General features: G+C 54.4%; 1 protein-coding gene across 1 annotated transcript in view; it reads right to left on the bottom strand.

Moving 5' to 3' along the window:
- Positions 1-12,321, bottom strand: part of JUP (junction plakoglobin) — a 17,656-nt gene extending 5,335 nt beyond the window's left edge. Inside the window, exons 1-8 of the mRNA XM_017880229.1 lie at positions 12,106-12,321; positions 9,842-10,101; positions 9,397-9,635; positions 7,814-8,015; positions 5,358-5,502; positions 5,148-5,251; positions 3,414-3,826; positions 1,266-1,299 (exon numbers count right to left, since the gene is read on the bottom strand). Coding sequence (XP_017735718.1) covers positions 1,266-1,299; positions 3,414-3,826; positions 5,148-5,251; positions 5,358-5,502; positions 7,814-8,015; positions 9,397-9,635; positions 9,842-10,101; positions 12,106-12,313 — 1,605 coding nt within the window. The 5' untranslated portion in view covers positions 12,314-12,321. The remainder of the gene's footprint in view (positions 1-1,265; positions 1,300-3,413; positions 3,827-5,147; positions 5,252-5,357; positions 5,503-7,813; positions 8,016-9,396; positions 9,636-9,841; positions 10,102-12,105) is intronic.
- Positions 12,322-16,119: the final 3,798 nt, after the last annotated feature.

Raw genomic sequence — 16,119 nt, 5'->3', positions numbered from 1 at the left:
CCGGCTAGTTTTTTGTATTTTTTAGTAGAGATGGGGTTTCACCGTGTTAGCCAGGATGGTCTTTATTTCCTGACCTCGTGATCTGCCCGTCTCGGCCTTCCAATTTTTTTTCTTTTTGAGACGGAGTCTCACTCTGTCACCCAGGCTGGAGTACAGTGGCGTGATCTTGGCTCACTGCAAGCTCCACCTCCCGGGTTCACACTATTCTCCTGCCTCAGCCTCCAGAGTATCTGGGACCACAGGCGCCCACCACCACGCCCGGCTAATTTTTTTGTATTATTTTAGTAGAGATGGGGTTTCACCATGTTAGCCAGGATGGTCTCTATCTCCTGACCTCGTGATACACCCGCCTCGGCCTCCCAAAGGGCTGGGATTACAGGCGTGAGCTACAGTGCCTAGCCACGTTTTTTGTTTTTGTTTTCCAAGACGGAGTCTCTCTCTGTCACCCAGGCTGGAGTGCAATGGAGAGATCTCAGCTCACTGCAACCTCTGCCTTCTGGGTTCAAGTAATTCTTCTGCCTTGGCCTTCCAAGTAGCTGAGATTACAGGCACAGGCCACCATGGCCAGCTAATTTTTGTATTTTTTATGGAGGCGGGGACTTACTATGTTGGCCAGGCTGGTCTCAAACTCCTGACATCAGGTAATCCTCCTGCCTCGGCCTCCCAAAGTACTAGGATTACAGGCGTGAGCCACTGCGCCTGGCTTGTCTGTACTATTACATTGTCTTAAATGTAGCTAGCGGATGCCCCTGCCAGCTGGCTCCTGTGCCCATTGACAAGACCCTCATCTATGGTAGCTTCCTCACTCTCTGGCACCAGATGCCACCTTGCCTTTGGCTGCCTTCCTTATCTCTACATATGGATACACACACATACACATGCCTTTCTCCATAACTGTCCCTTGGGCCTGCCCAGCCCTTGGCCCACTCTCACTTCCCCTGCCTGACAGGGAAGTGACACACATCTCTCTTCCACCCAGGTAGCCTCAAGAAGAAGACCCCACCCCTTTACACGCCCAACTCCCTATGGGAGAGGCTAAGCATCCCCCAGAATCCTCTCTGCCCTGTGTCTCTGTAGTGGCTCTCCTGATTTTCAGCAGGACACACGGCCATCTGGCTGGTGATCACATTTCCTAACCTCCTTGCACCTTGATGTGGCCGAATGACCAAGTTACAGGGTGTGAGCAGGAGTGATGTCTGACACTTTCTGGTGGCCGCTAGCCCTTCCCAGTTCTCAGGGCTAGAATACATCCGTGGGGATGATACAGTCCACTCATTCGTGTGAGGACAACTCTCTCGTCTATACCCAGTGGCATAAGAAATGTGCTCCATGGACCAGTAGCAGCACCTGCGAGCTTGTTAGAAATACAGAATTGGAGGCTGGGCGCGGTGGCTCAAGCCTGTAATCCTAGCACTTTGGGAGGCAGAGATGGGGGATCACAAGGTCAGGAGATCGAGCCCATCCTGGCTAACACGGTGAAACCCCGTCTCTACTAAAAAATACAAAAAACTAGCCGGGCAAGGTTGCGGGCGCCTGTAGTCCCAGCTACTCAGGAGGCTGAGGCAGGAGAATGGCGTAAACCCGGGAGGCGGAGCTTGCAGTGAGCTGAGATCCGGCCACAGCACTCCAGCCTGGGTGACAGAGCAAGACTCCGTCTCAAAAAAAAAAAAAAGAAATACAGAATTGGGCCGGGCACGGTGGCTCACGCCTGTAATCCTAGCACTTTGGAAGTCCGAGGTGGGTGGATCACCTGAAGTCAGGAGTTCGAGACCAGCCTAACCAACATAGAGAAACCCTGTCTCAACTAAAAAACACAAAATTAGCTGGGCATGGTGGCACATGCCTGTAGACCCAGCTACTTGGGAGGCTAAAGCAGGAGAATCGCTTGAACCCAGGAGGCAGAGGTTGCGGTGAGCCGAGATTGTGCCATTGCACTCCAGCCTGGGCAACAAGAGCAAAACTCTGTCTCAAAAAAAAAAAAGAAAAAAAAGAAAAGAAATACAGAATCATCCGGGCCCGGTGTCTTACACCTGTAATCCCCACACTTCAGGAGGCCGAGGCTGGTGTATTGCTTGAGTTCAGGAGTTTGAGACCATTCTGAGCAACATGGTGAAATCTACTAAAAATACAAAAATTATCCGGACATGGTGGCATGCACCTATAATCTCAACTACTCAGGAGACCAACGCAGGAGAATCGCTTGAACCCAGGAGGCAGAGGTTGCAGTGAGCCAAGATTGTACCACTGCACTCCAGCCTGGGCAATAGACAAAGACATTGTCTCAAAACAACAAAAAAAAGACATATGGAATCATGGGCTCTCTGCAGTAGGCCTGCTGAATTAGGACCTGCAGTGTGTGTGCGTGTGTGCGCGCGTGTGTCTATGTGTGTGTGTTTGTTTTAGATTGTTTATTTGTCTCTATCTCCTGACCTCGTGATACACCCGCCTCGGCCTCTGCCGAGGACGGACAGTCCTGGGTTCAAATTCCAGTTCTGCCATTTACTACCTCTGACCATGGCTATTAGCTCCCCGAGCCTCAGTGCCTTCATCTAACCCACAGGGTCCCACACTCTAACCCCAGGTTGAATGAGCTAATGTCCACAAATGCCATGCAGAGGGCCAGCACAGGGTGGGCACTTGATAAACAGCATATTGCTGGGGGAGGCCTGAGGAATGGTTGTTGAAAGGAGACACAGGGCACTTGCCCTGGAGCTGCATTTTTCCTTAAATTGTATTTTAGTCATGGGGCCTATCTCTTTGTACACTATTTTGTTTTTCAATTTTTTTTAAGAGATGGGTGTCTCAATATGTTACCCAGGCTGGTCTCAAACTCCTGGCCTCAAGTGATCCCTCCACCTCCGCCTCCGCCTCTGCCTCACAAAGTGCTAGAACTACAGATGTCTGCATCTGCACCCAACTTCCTGTTTTTCTTTTCTTTTAAGACATAGATTCTTGCTCTGTCACCCAGGCTGAAGTGCACTGATGCAGTCATAGCTCACTGTAACCTCCAACTCCTGTGCTCAAGCAATCCTCCCACCTAAGCCTCCCCTCCCCAGTAGCTGGGACTACAGGTGTGCACCACCACACCTGGCTAATTTTTGCTGTTGTTGTCGAGACAAGTCTTACTATGTTGTCCAGGCTGGTTTCAAATTCCTGGCCTCAAGCAATCCTCCTACCTTGGCCTCCCAAAGTGGTGGAATTACAGGCATGAGCCACCGCGGAACCTGCAGTTTAATGAAACCGCCCAGGGTACTCCTGTGCATTTTGAATTCTGAGCTCTGCCCTAGGGGCTGATGGAGCTAGAAGATAGAAAGAATCTGGAGAGCAGAGCCATTGTTGAGGTCTAAACTATTACACGAGAGAAATAAACTTCTGTCTTATTCAAGCCACTGTATTTAGGGCTTCTTTGCTACAGCAGCTTTGCCTGTACCAATACAGCACCTAAGCCTGCTGCAGGGAGCTCCTTCCCCTCGCCTAACAGCAGTACCTTGACCAGTGGCCACTGGTTGGGCTGGTTGAGCAGCTTCACAATGGCCGGGATGCCATAGTTGAGACGCACAGAGTTCTGGGCCATCTCGGCCTCAGGGTGGCGGCTAGTGAGGTGGCGCAGGGCGCAGACGGCAGGCTCTGTGATGTCGTCCTTGTCACCAGCACGCAGGATGGCGTGGATGAGAGCCTCCACACCGCTGTTCTGTGTTACCAGCGTCTTGTTCTTGCTGTTGTTGCAAGTCAGGTTGGAGAGTGTGCCCGTGGCACAGGTGAGGACGTTGACATCATCCACGCTTAGCTGGTTCACCAGAATCTTCAGCACACTCTCCAGGCCCTCCTGGAGGGAAAGGAAGGGATGGGGGAGTCAAGGAGCAGCCAACTCCAGGGAGCCTTCTCAAATATGTCCAAGGGGAGCGGGATGACCTAGAGGGGTCAGCCCTGCCTGGGTGTGCCTGGGAATTTTCATCCCCATGACCCGCCACACCCTGTGAGAGGGTGTTACTATCTTGTGGTGCAAATGAGGCAATGAGGCTCAGAGAGGTTGAGGAACTTGCCCATAGACACACAGCCAGTGGCTGGATCTGAACCCAGGCCTGACTCTATGCCTCACGTCTCTTCCCTCCAACCCATCAGCCTTTCCCTGGGGGCCTCAGACCCAGGCAGAACCCTCCTCAGGCCAAAGTACGGTGTCCAAGGGAGACCTCAAGACCAGGAGGCAACTGTTGAGGGGGCCACATGTTTCCGTGGCCCAGCTGAGCCACGTCTACTCACTTGTCACCTTTCTGGGCCTTAGTGAAGGCAGCAGTGCTGCCCGACCACCCTGGGGCCCTGAGCCAAATCCACTTCCAGTAAAATCACTACCTCAGACGTCTCACTTCTCCCAGGGAGACACATAAGCCTTGTGGTGGGACAGAAAAACTCCAGCTTTGAGGACGGACAGTCCTGGGTTCAAATTCCAGTTCTGCCATTTACTACCTCTGACCATGGCTATTAGCTCCCCGAGCCTCAGTGCCTTCATCTAACCCACAGGGTCCCACACTCTAACCCCAGGTTGAATGAGCTAATGTCCTGAGGAATGGTTGTTGAAAGGAGACACAGGGCACTTGCCCTGGAGCTGCATTTTTCCTTAAATTGTATTTTTAGTCATGGGAGCCTATCTCTTTGTACACTATTGCCCCACCCCAGGGCCCAGGTCAAAACTGTTCTCTTGTTGGATACAGCAGCTCACGCCTGTAATCGTAGCACTTTGGGAGGCCGAGGCAGGTGGATCACCTGAGGTCAGGAGTTCGAGACCAGCCTGACCAACAAGGTGAAACCCTGCCTCTACTAAAAATACAAAAATTAGCCAGACATGGTGGCACACTCCTAGAGTCCCAACTACTCGGGAGGGTGAGGCAGGAGAATCGCTTGAGCCCAGGAGGTGGAGCTTGCAGTGAGCCGAGACTACACCACTGCACTCCAGCCTGGGTGACACAGCGAGATTCTGTCAAAAACCAAAAAAAAGAGATGAGGGTCTTCAAGGCATTTCCAGCCTCAGCCACAAGGAAGAGAGATTTAGAGCCCCCAGTCCTCCCATAGTACCTAAGGTCAGATGCCCAGACAGGAGGCTGGATGGGGCAGCTGAAGAGGTCAACCCCAAGCCCAGATACCTCCCTCACCTGCTTTGTGGCCACGTCCGAGAGGTTGCGCAGGGTCCACAGGCAGTTCTGCACCAGGCGGGGGCTGTTGCTGGTCAGGTGCTTGCCCAGGGCCTGCATCCCACCTGGGGCAGGGATAGGGGTGCCATCAGCCATGGGCAGCACGGCTGACTCAGCTTGGCAGCTGGGCAGAGCCCCCACCTCAGCCGCCCTCAAGGCCATCATACTTACCAGCCTCCACAATGGCAGGCTTATTGCTGGGACACACGGACAGCACCTTGAGCACACGACTGGTGGTCCAGAGCAGCTTCTCATAACTGTAGTTACGCATGATCTGCACGAGGGCCTGGGGCCCACCATTGGCCAGGATAATCAGCTGCAGGTGAAGAGGGAATGAGTGTGAGAAGGACGGGGAATATGACAGGAACAAGGAGGAGCGGGGCAGGAGACAGAGCTGTCATTACTGAGCTTCAGCTAACGCACAAATAGTTTGTTTTTTTATTTTAATGTATTTTTTTCTTTTTATAAAGATGGGGGTCTCGCTATGCTGCCCAGGCTGGTCTTGAACTCCTGGCCTCAAATGATCCTCCCACCTCAGCCTCCCAAAGTGCTGGGATTACAGGTGTGAGCCACCACACCCAGCCAAACACCCCAGTAGTTTTTTGTTTGTTTGTTTTTTTGAGATAGAGTCTCGCTGTGTCACCCAGGCTGGAGTGCAGTGGCATGATCTCAGCTCAGCTCACTGCAACCTTCGCCTCCTGGGTTCAAGCAATTCTCATGCCTCAGCCTCCCAAGTGGCTGGGATTACAGGTGTGTGCCACCACGCCCAGCTAATTTCTGTATTTTTGGTGGGGATGGGGTTTCACTATGTTGGCCAGGCTGGTTTCAAACTCCTGACCTCAGGCAATTCACCTGCCTCGGCCTCCCAAAGTGCTGGGATTACAGGAGTGAGCCACCACACCCAGCCCACCCCAATAGTTTCGTGACTGTTACGTAAGCCAAAATTTTGAAAAAAAGGATAATACCCAGTGCTGACAAGGATGTGACAAGACTATATGCACACCCATTACCAGTTATGACACTGAAAATTAGTCCAATCCTTCTGGAAACCAATCTGGCCATTTGGGTAAAAGCCTAGAAGTGTTAAAAATTGATGAGAATTTTTTCCACTCTTTGACAAAGGCTATACGCCCAAAGACATTCGTTATTTTGTTAGACAGCATTGTTATAAAGGTGGAATAGGAGCAATCTAAATACCCTCCCTCAGAATAAAGCCTGAGGTCTCCACTTAATGATTGCTATCTGTAGGCTGGGTATGGTGGCTCATGACTTTAATCCCAGTATTTCGGAGGCTGAGAGAAGGATTCCTTGAGGGTAGCCTGGGCAACAGAGCAAGACCCCATTCCCACAAAAAATTCAAAACTTAGCTCAGTGGTACGTTCCTGTAGTCCTAGTTATCAGGAAGGCTAAGGTGGGAGGAATGCTCGAGCTCAGGAGTTTGAGGTTGCAGTGAGCTAGGATCACGCCACTGCACTCTAGCCTGGGTCACACAGTGAGACCGTCTCAAAAAAGAAAGAAGAGGAAGAAATGGGAAGGAAGGAAGAAAGCGAGGAAGAGAGGAAGAGGGAAAGGAAAAGGAAAAAGAAAGGGGAAAGCGGAAAGGAAAAGGCAATCTGTCATTATTAGAGGGTGGTTTTGAGGACAATAGAGCAAAAAAAATTTTTTTTAAACATCATGCAGGCCAGACACAGTGACTCACACCTGTAATCCTGACACTTTGGGAGGCCAAGGCAGACAGATCACTTGAACCCAGGAGTTTGAGACCAGCCTGGGCAACATGGAGAAATCTCACCTCTACAAAAAATTATTCAGGGGCCGGGCGTGGTGGCTCACGCCTGTAATCCCAGCACTTTGGGAGGCCGAGGCAAATGGATCACCTAAGGTCAGGAGTTCGAGACCAGCCTGGCCAACCTGGTGAAACCTTGTCTCTACTAAAAATACAAAAATTAGCTGGGCGTTGTGGCGGGCACCTGTAATCCCAGCTACTTGGGAGGCTGAGGCAGGAGAATCACTTGAACCCGGGAGGCGGAAGTTACAGTGAGCTGAGATCGCGCCACTGCACTCCAGCCTGGGCGACAGAGTGAGACTCCATCTCAAAAAAAAAAAAAGAAAAAAGAAAGAAAAGAAAGGTAAAAAAGAATTAGTCGGGCATGGTGGCACATGCCTGAAGTCCCCGCTACTCTTGAGGCTGAGATGGGAGGATCATCTGAGCCCAGGAAGTCAAGGTTGCAGTGAGCCCTGATTACACCACTGCACTCCAGCCTGGGCAATAGAGTGAGACCCTGTCTCAAAAAACAAAAAAAAAAAGCAGGCAGAAAACAGATGCAATGTTGCAGATTGTTATGATGACAAGAATGTGCACACATCTGTAGTCTGCCCACAGAACAGCTCTTAACGGAGCATATCGAAATAACAATAGTGGCTATATGAGGATGAGTGATTTTTTTTCCTTATACTCAAAATAATAATTCTGAGCAATTCAGCCGCATAATGAAGCATGCATATCTGCTCCTATATCTCATCTAAAAGGAGTAAGGGGCAGCGGCCCGAAGCTGTGGAGGATAGAGGGTGACGCAAGAGTGGGCTTCAGGCCTCGGGAGGGTTGGGGAGGGTTGGGGAGGGCCCACCTTGCTCTCCTGGTTGCCATAGGCCAGGAGCTGCAGGCAGTCGGTGGTGATGGCCAGGAACTTGGGATTGTTCTTGTTGAGCAGGGGCACCATCTTTTGCAGCCCATCAGCCAGGCGCACGGCCATCTTGGCGCCCTCCTGATACAGGAGCAGGTTATGCAGCGTGGTGATGGCGTAGAACAGGACCGACTCCACAGGGGAGCTGGGGGGGGTGGGCAGGGGTTAGTATGCCGAGGTCCCAGGGGCCTGACATACATGTGAGCCTGGCATGGGTTCCCACCTTCCCCAGGAAGCCTCCCCGCTACTGACACCCCTCTAGAAATATCCCTTTGCTAAAATCTCATCACTTCTTGAGCCTGCCTGGCTCTTAAGCATGAAGCAAACAGCACCTGTCTTCTCCCAACTGAGACAATGACTCCTCCTGCTTCTGAGCCCCCAGCCCTGTGCTGAGTACACAGTAGGTCCCTAGACACTGATTCCTACTAAGTAACTACCATGTAGAAGGCCACATATTAGAGAGGCCTTGCAAGGCATTCAGAAGGGAGTGAAATCAGTGTCTCCCCTTCATGGAGCTCCCAGCCTGGTATAGGGATGAGAAATGAGGCCAGGCGTGGTGGCTCACATCTGTAATCTCAGCACTTTGGGAGGCCGAGGCGGGGGATCACCTGAGGTTAGGAGTTCGAGACCAGCCTGGCCAACGTGGCGAAACTCCGTCTCTACTAAAAATACAAAATTGAGCTGGACATGGTGGCAGACGCCTGTAATCCCAGCACTTTGGGAGGCCAAGGCGGGCAGATCACCTGAGGTCAGGAGTTCAAGACTAGCCTGGCCAACATGGTGAAACCCCATCTTTACTAAAATACAAAATTAGCCAGGCGTGGTGGTGGGCACCTGTAATCCCTGCTACTTGGGAGGCTGAGGCAGGAGAATCGCTTGAACCCGGGAGGCGGAGGTTGCAGTGAGCTGAGACTGCACCATTGCACTCCAGCCTGGGCGACAAGAGGAAAACTCTGTCTCAAAATAAAAAAAAATTAGCTGGGCATGGTGGCAGACACTTGCAATCCCAGCTACTCAAGAGACTGAGGCAGAAGGAACATTCAAACCTGGGAGGTGGAGGCTGCAGTGAGCTGAGATCATGCCACTGCAGTCCAGCTTGGGCGACAGCATGGCCTCATCTCAAAAAAAACGAGAAATGAGACCAATCAACATTTTGTAGGGGGCCCAGAAACAGAAAGTTTGTAAGGAACTTTGCATTTGCTGTTCCCTCTGCCTGGGACACTCTTCCCTTCCTCTACACTAGCCAAACTTCACTCATCTGTTAATCCCCTGCCATTAAGCGATTCCACCTCTGAGCAATCTCAATGCTCTTCTGCCACAGCCTGTGTCATATCCTGATCATTAACCTGCTGTTTACATGCCTGTGTTCCCTGCTGGGCTGTGAGCCACTGAGCACCAGGATGGGGTGTGCTTCTGCCTGGCATATGATAGGTGCTCGCTGGGTATTTACGGAAACCCAGGGAAGGAAGGGGAGAGGCCCAAGTGAGAGGGGGTCCTGGACTCCTGCACTGAGCAGGGGTGGGTACCTGAGCATGCGGACCAGAGCAGGGATGCCGCCCGACTTAAAGATGGCGAGCAGCCCCTCCCGGTGGTGGGAGAGGTTGTGCAGGATGCTGGTGGTACAGCGGGCCGTGTCCAGGTCGCTGGTATTCTGCATGGTGCGCACGACAGCGGCCACCAGCTGGGGTGAGCCCATCAGGGCCCGCCGTGACGCCTCCTTCTTCGACAGCTGGTTCACAATCATGGCCGCCTTAGTCACCACCACCTGGAGGGCGAAGGCAGGTGCGGGGACGTGAGCACTAAGGAGGGGCCGGGACACCCTTCCACAGAGCTGAGGAGGCCCCCAGACTCGTCACATACAGGGGAGTCCGGGTCATAACCTTCCTCCACCCCTACCATGTCCCTCCCCTGAGGACATCTGCTCTCTCCCCTCCCTGCCCAGCCCCCACCCTAGCCGGGACCCTCACGGACCGGGTCCTCGTCGTTGAGCAGCTTGGTGAGCTCGGGCAGGGCTCGAGTGGCCAGCTCGGCGTCGTCCTGGTAGTTGATGAGATGCACGATGGCCGACTTGAGCAGCTGGGACGGCTCGGCCAGTCGCTGCAGGTTGGTGGCCTGCCCCTCCACCTGGGTGGCCAGCAGCAGTGAGCTGTCCTCGCCTGACACGCCAGGGCACATGGCCTCCCGCACCCGTTTGGCTCTGGCTGTTGTGGACATCTGGTACTCCAGGTCACCTGGGAGCCATGGGGACAGGGACTGAGTGCGGGCAGTGGGCTGGGCAGACACTGGGGAGCAGGGCAGGCTGCAGACAGCCCCACCTCGGCCCTCTGGGCTACCTTTCACCCTGCCCAAAGCCCCAGCGCATGACTGGCCATTCCACCTCTCCCCAGGGACCTTGGGGAAGTCACCATCACCTCAGTAACCTCATCTGTAAAATGGGCCCCACGTGTTCTGTCCATCACGGGAATTTTTTTTTTTTTTTTTTTTTTTTTGCACACTTATTATGTGCCTGGCAGTGAATTCAGTGCCCTGCTATTTTCTCATATAATCTGACAATGACCCTGCAAGGTAAGTACTATCATTGGCTCCTCTTTACAGATGGGAAAACTGGGCACAGAGGGGTTATAAGGCAGCCTGGCTCAGGGGCCCAAACCCCTACTCCATTCTCCTCCCTTACCCATCAGGTCTCTTTTCAACCCTGAAATCTCAGGAGTCTAATTACACCCTCATCATCCCCAACAGCAGCAATCCTCCCACTATACAGGCAGGCAAACAGAGGCCCAGAGAGCCACCAACATCACATCTCACAGCAGATCAGAGGGAAAGTCAGGGCTGTGGGTTCAGGGAGCCAGGAGCTGGGTCCTCAGCTGAGACATCAGGCTCCTCTCTAACTTCCTTCCTCCCCCTGGGTGGGTCTGGGAGTTCCACAGGTAGGTGCCCAAGCAGCCACACCCTGGCAACTGTCCTGATGCCCCCAGGGAGAGGGACGCAGAGGTTCCACCCTCTAATTAGTTGGGAAGGAGGAGACAGCTGCATGGCTTTCCCACCTGGATGCTGTACTTTTTGCTACCAACACAGTGCCTGGCCCTGCCCAGCCAAGAGGCCCCCTACTCCCCCTACCAGCTGTCAGGGAGAAGACTGGCGTGCAGGGGCTGAGCTCCGTAGAGCCCCACCAGCCACAGTCCACCCTCACTACTCCCAGAGCCCACAGCCCACCCCATGGCATGTTCAGGGCCCTGGAGGCACCTGTGGTCAACATTTCTAGGGCCTGGCTACTCCTCTCCCCGAGAGGGGCAGGGGAGGCTAGGGCTGGCGGGGCACTCCCAGCCAGGACTAAGCCCCAGAGCTGAGTCAGTCACTCGTCCCACAGCCTTGGCCTATCTGCATGTCAGCAGCAGAGGCCTGGTCTCCCTCCCAACGAGGGGCCCTCAGGCTTGAGACCTACACCTCCTCTACCCAAAGGAGAATCCCTGGGGGGGTTCCTGGAGGCTAGGGCCCTGGCTCTTCCATCAAACATGAGGCTTCTAGAGCCAAAGGGCTGTGTCCTCCCTGCCATCCATGGGCTTCCTGAGAGCCACAGTGATGCCTCCTCATCAGATTCTTATTTTTATTATTATTATTATTATTATTATTATTATTTGAGATGGAGTCTCACTCTGTCACCCAGGCTGGAGTGCAGTGGCACAATCTCAGCTCATTCCAACCTCTGCCTCCTGGGTTCAAACAATTCTCCTGCCTCAGCCTCCCTAGTAGCTGGGACTACAGGTGCATGCCACCACACCCGGCTAATTTTTTATTTTTAGTAGAGATGGGGTTTCACCATGTTGGCCAGGCTGGTCTCGAACTCCTGACCTCAGGTGATCCACCCACCCCAGTCTCCCAAAGTGCTGGGATTAAAGGCGTGAGCCACCGTGCCCAACGTCCTCATCAGATTCTTATATTCACAGAAGGCAAGAACTGTGCCTCTTCCTTCAGACTGGAGGCACCCTGAGGGCAGGGACTATGCCTTCCCTCCCTACCTTCCCTCTTCACAGAAGAGGATTCTGTGACCCTCCCAGATGCAGCACCCTGAAGTAGTTGCACCTCCTCCTTCAGACTGGGTGGGCCCCCTGTTAGTATGAGCTGTGCCTCCTCCCTCAGACCAGGGACCCCCTAGAATCCGCCTCCTTTCACTCTGACCTCTCTCCAGGACCCAGGCAGGTTTTCTACCCCATGGAATAGTTCCAAGGGGTCCTGACCTTGGCTGGGGGGCACCCCCTGGGTGTAGGTGGTGGTCTTCTTGAGCGTGTACTGGCGCCCGCAGGCCTCATCCTCCTCCATGATGCCCTTGCTGCTGATGGAGGGCACGCAGGTGTTGGCGCCCGAATGGATACCCGAGTCGTAGGTGTACGTCTGCTGCCACTCAGTCACCTTGATTGGCTGCTCCATCAGGTTCATCACCTCCATTGTGGCTACTGGGGGCACAAAGGAGGAAGTCAGGAAGCAGGAAGTCACCTGGCCCAGCCCCCAGCTTCAGCCCATCCCCAAGTCCTGCCTGTCTTGCCATGTAATCACCATGGCCCCAGGGGTTTCAATGAGGATGCAGGCTGGGGATGAGTGGGTGTCCAGAAGGGTAACAGGCCCAGGGAGGGGCTGCCCATGAGATACCCTGGGAGCAGTGAGCCCCAGGGGTGCAGCTGTGTGTGTGTCCTGGGCTTGCATCTCTGACCTCTTAGGGGGATGAGCCCCAGGGGACAGGGCAGTAAAGGGCCAGCTGCCGCCAGAAGCCCCTGTTCACTCACCTTGCTGCCCTGACCCAACTGTCTCAGGGGCAAGAGAAGACACCCAGGACCTCTAGCAGCTTCTGAGGTCCCCTGGGCCCACCCTCAGCCACTGGGGCTCCCTGGGAAAGGCTGCAGGGAGGAGACACCCCAGTCATTGGGCAGGAAACTGGGTGGGGCAGGGAAGCGGTCTGACAGGTTTCTGTGGAACGCCCCAGGCTCCCTCAGAGACTCCAGGATCTGGCTTTCCTACAGATTGGGCAGGATCACACGTGGCCCTGAGGCCGAGGCCCTAAGGCCCCTTCTCTCCCAGCCCTCCCAGCACCTAGAAGCCTCTTTTGAGTCCCACAGAGCGGTTCAAATCTCAGCTACTCACTACTGGGGCAGTTCCCCTCTCCGCAGAACCTCAGTGTCCTCATCTATAAAGCGGGGTCACGCGACCTCCCTCAGAGGTGGTCGCGAGGACCTGGTGCATAGCAGGTGTTCAGAGGCCACGGCCATTACCATCAGCACTGCCTCTCCTCTGGAAGTGCTTCCTCACCTCCTGGTCTCCTCGAGCCCAGGCTAGGGATCTGAGGTGGGGCAGGCCTGTGGGTGGTCACTGCCGTCAGGAACCCCTCTCTCTCTCTGCAGAGGTTTAGGTGCATCTAAAGGTTAATGAGCAGCAGGGCCGTACTTTGTACCAGGGAGGTGAACTTCCCGCTTGGTCTATGTTTGGCTCCACTGTCCTGGGAACTGACCTGCAGAGGTCAGCGGCTGCGGGGAGAATGGACGCCGTGATACCATGAGGGCCTACTATGAGCCAGACCTCTCACAGACACCGTCATGCTCATGGGCGGGTTTCAAAGCGCATGCGCTGTTCCCCCGCGTACAGATGCAGGAAATGAGGTTAGAAATGGCAGAGCTGGGACTGGGACCAAGTACAGGTGTGAGGGCACCGAGGTCTGTGGTCTTTGCACATCCCAGCGCAGCCTCAGTGAGTAAGCAGAACTCAGGCTGGTCCACCCATGAAGCCAGGCAGCACCCGGGTTGTCTCACTGTGATGGGGACCAGGGGAGGGTGGAGTGGCTGGGGCAACCTGGCCCCACCCCAGGAACAAAGATCACCAAGGATAAGTCTTCCCTGTGACAGCCCCAATGCTGCCCTCCAGGAGGATGACGAATGGTCCTGCAGGTCTCACAGCCTTTTATGGCAGGCAGCCGTGAGCACACCTGGAACAGGCAGAGGCAGGGGCCAGGCCGGCTCCCAGCTGCCGCCTTCCTCTCCTCCCGCCATCCCTAGTGACTCAGAGTTTCAGGCTGATTAAACAGAAGCAGTCCGGCAACCCCAGACGGCAGACCCCAGACAGCAGGCTCAGGCCACCAGATGTGCACAGCTGCTTCCCAGGCATTTGAAAGTGTAGCTATTTCAGGAGGAGCCCCCCTCAACCAGCCCCCTTTCCACACGCACCCCTTCCCCACACCCCTTCCCCAGCAGCAGAGGGGAATGGCCACCGACAGGAAACAGGGGCAGCGGTGGGTGGCGGGGTCAGGATGCTGGGAGAAGGTAGACATGGGAAAATCCTGCTAAAATCCTAAGCTCCTCGTGCTGTGCCGCCTTCCCCAACCATTTCCCTGCCCCAAGGGGGAGTCCCAAGAGAGAGCAGTGGAGAGCTTGGAAGAGAAGCTGCCCCCCCGGGGGGAAGGAAGGTGTAAGTGTATCCGTAAATACGGTGGCAATAACTTGCTGAATGCCGCTCTGCTGGGCTCAAGGCTGAGCGACATCTGGACACTGCTGGACATCTGCAGCTCTGGTCCACAAACACACTGCATCCCAGCCAGAGGGCCCTCCTCCATAGACAGTGCCTAACCCTGGGGCTTCTCAGCTAAGGGAGAGGGAAGCGGGCCTCACTCCAAACAAGGGTCACCCCTTGCCAGCCTCACGTCTAAAGGGACCACCACAGTCAAGCCGAGGAACTTCCTCAGCAGGTCCCTCACCACCCCCACCAGCCCTGGTGGACCATCAGGAGACTGCTGAGGGCTGGACAGCTACCCAGGGAGAGACAGAGGCCACAGGATGCCATGGGGGTGGGGGGTGAGGGTTCCCATTGGCCTTTATTATTATGTGAATCTCGTTCTTCCCTCAAAGCAACCTGGCAGATGTTTTGTTATTTCCAATTTCTTTTTCTTTCTTTCTTTTTTGAGACAGAATCTCTCTCTGTCGCCCAAGCTAGAGAGCAGTGGCACGATCTTGGCTCTCTGCAACCTCCACCTCCCAGGTTCCAGCGATTCTCCTGCCTCAACCACCCAAGTAACTGGGACTACAGGCGTGCACCACCACGCCTGGCTAATTTTTGTATTTTTAGTAGAGACCAGGTTTCACCACATTGGCCAGGCTGGTCTTGAACTCCTGACCTCAGATGATCCGCCCACTTTGGCCTCCCAAAGTGCTGGGATTATAGGCATGGACCACTGCGCCCGGCTTTATTCCCAATTTCTAGGTGAAGAAGCTGTGCCTGCACACTGAGAAAATGGCAGCACTCATGGTAGGAACAGCATCCAGTCCACCAGACAAGCCTGAGTGGAGCTGAGCCCTCTTGCCAAGGGGAGGAGGGGACCAAGATGCTTGCAGATGGAAGCAGAGCACCCGGCTGCAAATCAAGAGTACCAGGTTCAGGCTGGGTGCATTGGCTCACGCCTGTAATCCCAGCACTCTGGGAGGCCGAAGCGGGCAGATCACGAGGTTGGGAGTTCAAGACCATCCTGGTCAACATGGTGAAATTCTGTCTCTCCTAAAAAGGACAAAAATTAGCCGGGCATGGTGGTGCACACCTGTAATCCCAGCTACTCGGGACGCTGGGGCAGGAGAACCGCTTGAACCAGAGAGGTGGAGGTTGCAGTGAGCCGAGACCACGCCACTGCACTCCAAGCCTGGGTGACAACAGAGCAAGACCCTGTCTCGAAAAAAAAAAAAAAAAAGAGTCCCAGGTTCTAGTCCCAGCTCTGCTACAAACTTGCTGGGTGTCCTTGTGTCCCTGGATCTCAAAGGAATGTTATGTCTAAGATTCTAGGAATAAAAAACCAGGATTCCCACGACAGACAAGAAGGCTAGGGGTGGGCAACGTCAGAGTTGGGAACCAGTTCTGAGAGAGGACACACTCCGGAACTTCTCCTGAGGAAGGAGTCAAGGGAGCTATTCCTGCAACAGGAAGGCTGGAAGTCAGACCTCAGGCAGGACTGTCAACCAGCCCCACCCTTCTCCTTACCTACTGCCCAGGAGAACAAGAGAACTACTCCCACAAGAAACAAAAGTGCTGGTTTTACAGTTCCCAGGGCGGAGGGGCCGCACCCAGTTCAGTCTTGTCCCTCTCCACCCTGGACATGGAGTCAGACCTTCCACAATGCCCCTGGACAGAGCCAGGGTGGAAGCAAGAGAGACAGACGTGGGCCCTGCCCACTCCCCCCAGCCAGAGACGGGCAGGGACAGAGACAGGGCGGGTTCTGAGTTGAATGG

The sequence above is a fragment of the Rhinopithecus bieti genome, unplaced genomic scaffold (genome assembly GCF_001698545.2).
Source record: "Rhinopithecus bieti isolate Rb0 unplaced genomic scaffold, ASM169854v2 scaffold_11744, whole genome shotgun sequence".
Lineage (NCBI taxonomy): Eukaryota > Metazoa > Chordata > Mammalia > Primates > Cercopithecidae > Rhinopithecus > Rhinopithecus bieti.
The sequence above is the reverse complement of the archived record's forward strand: the minus strand, read 5'-3'. Positions and strand labels throughout refer to the sequence as shown.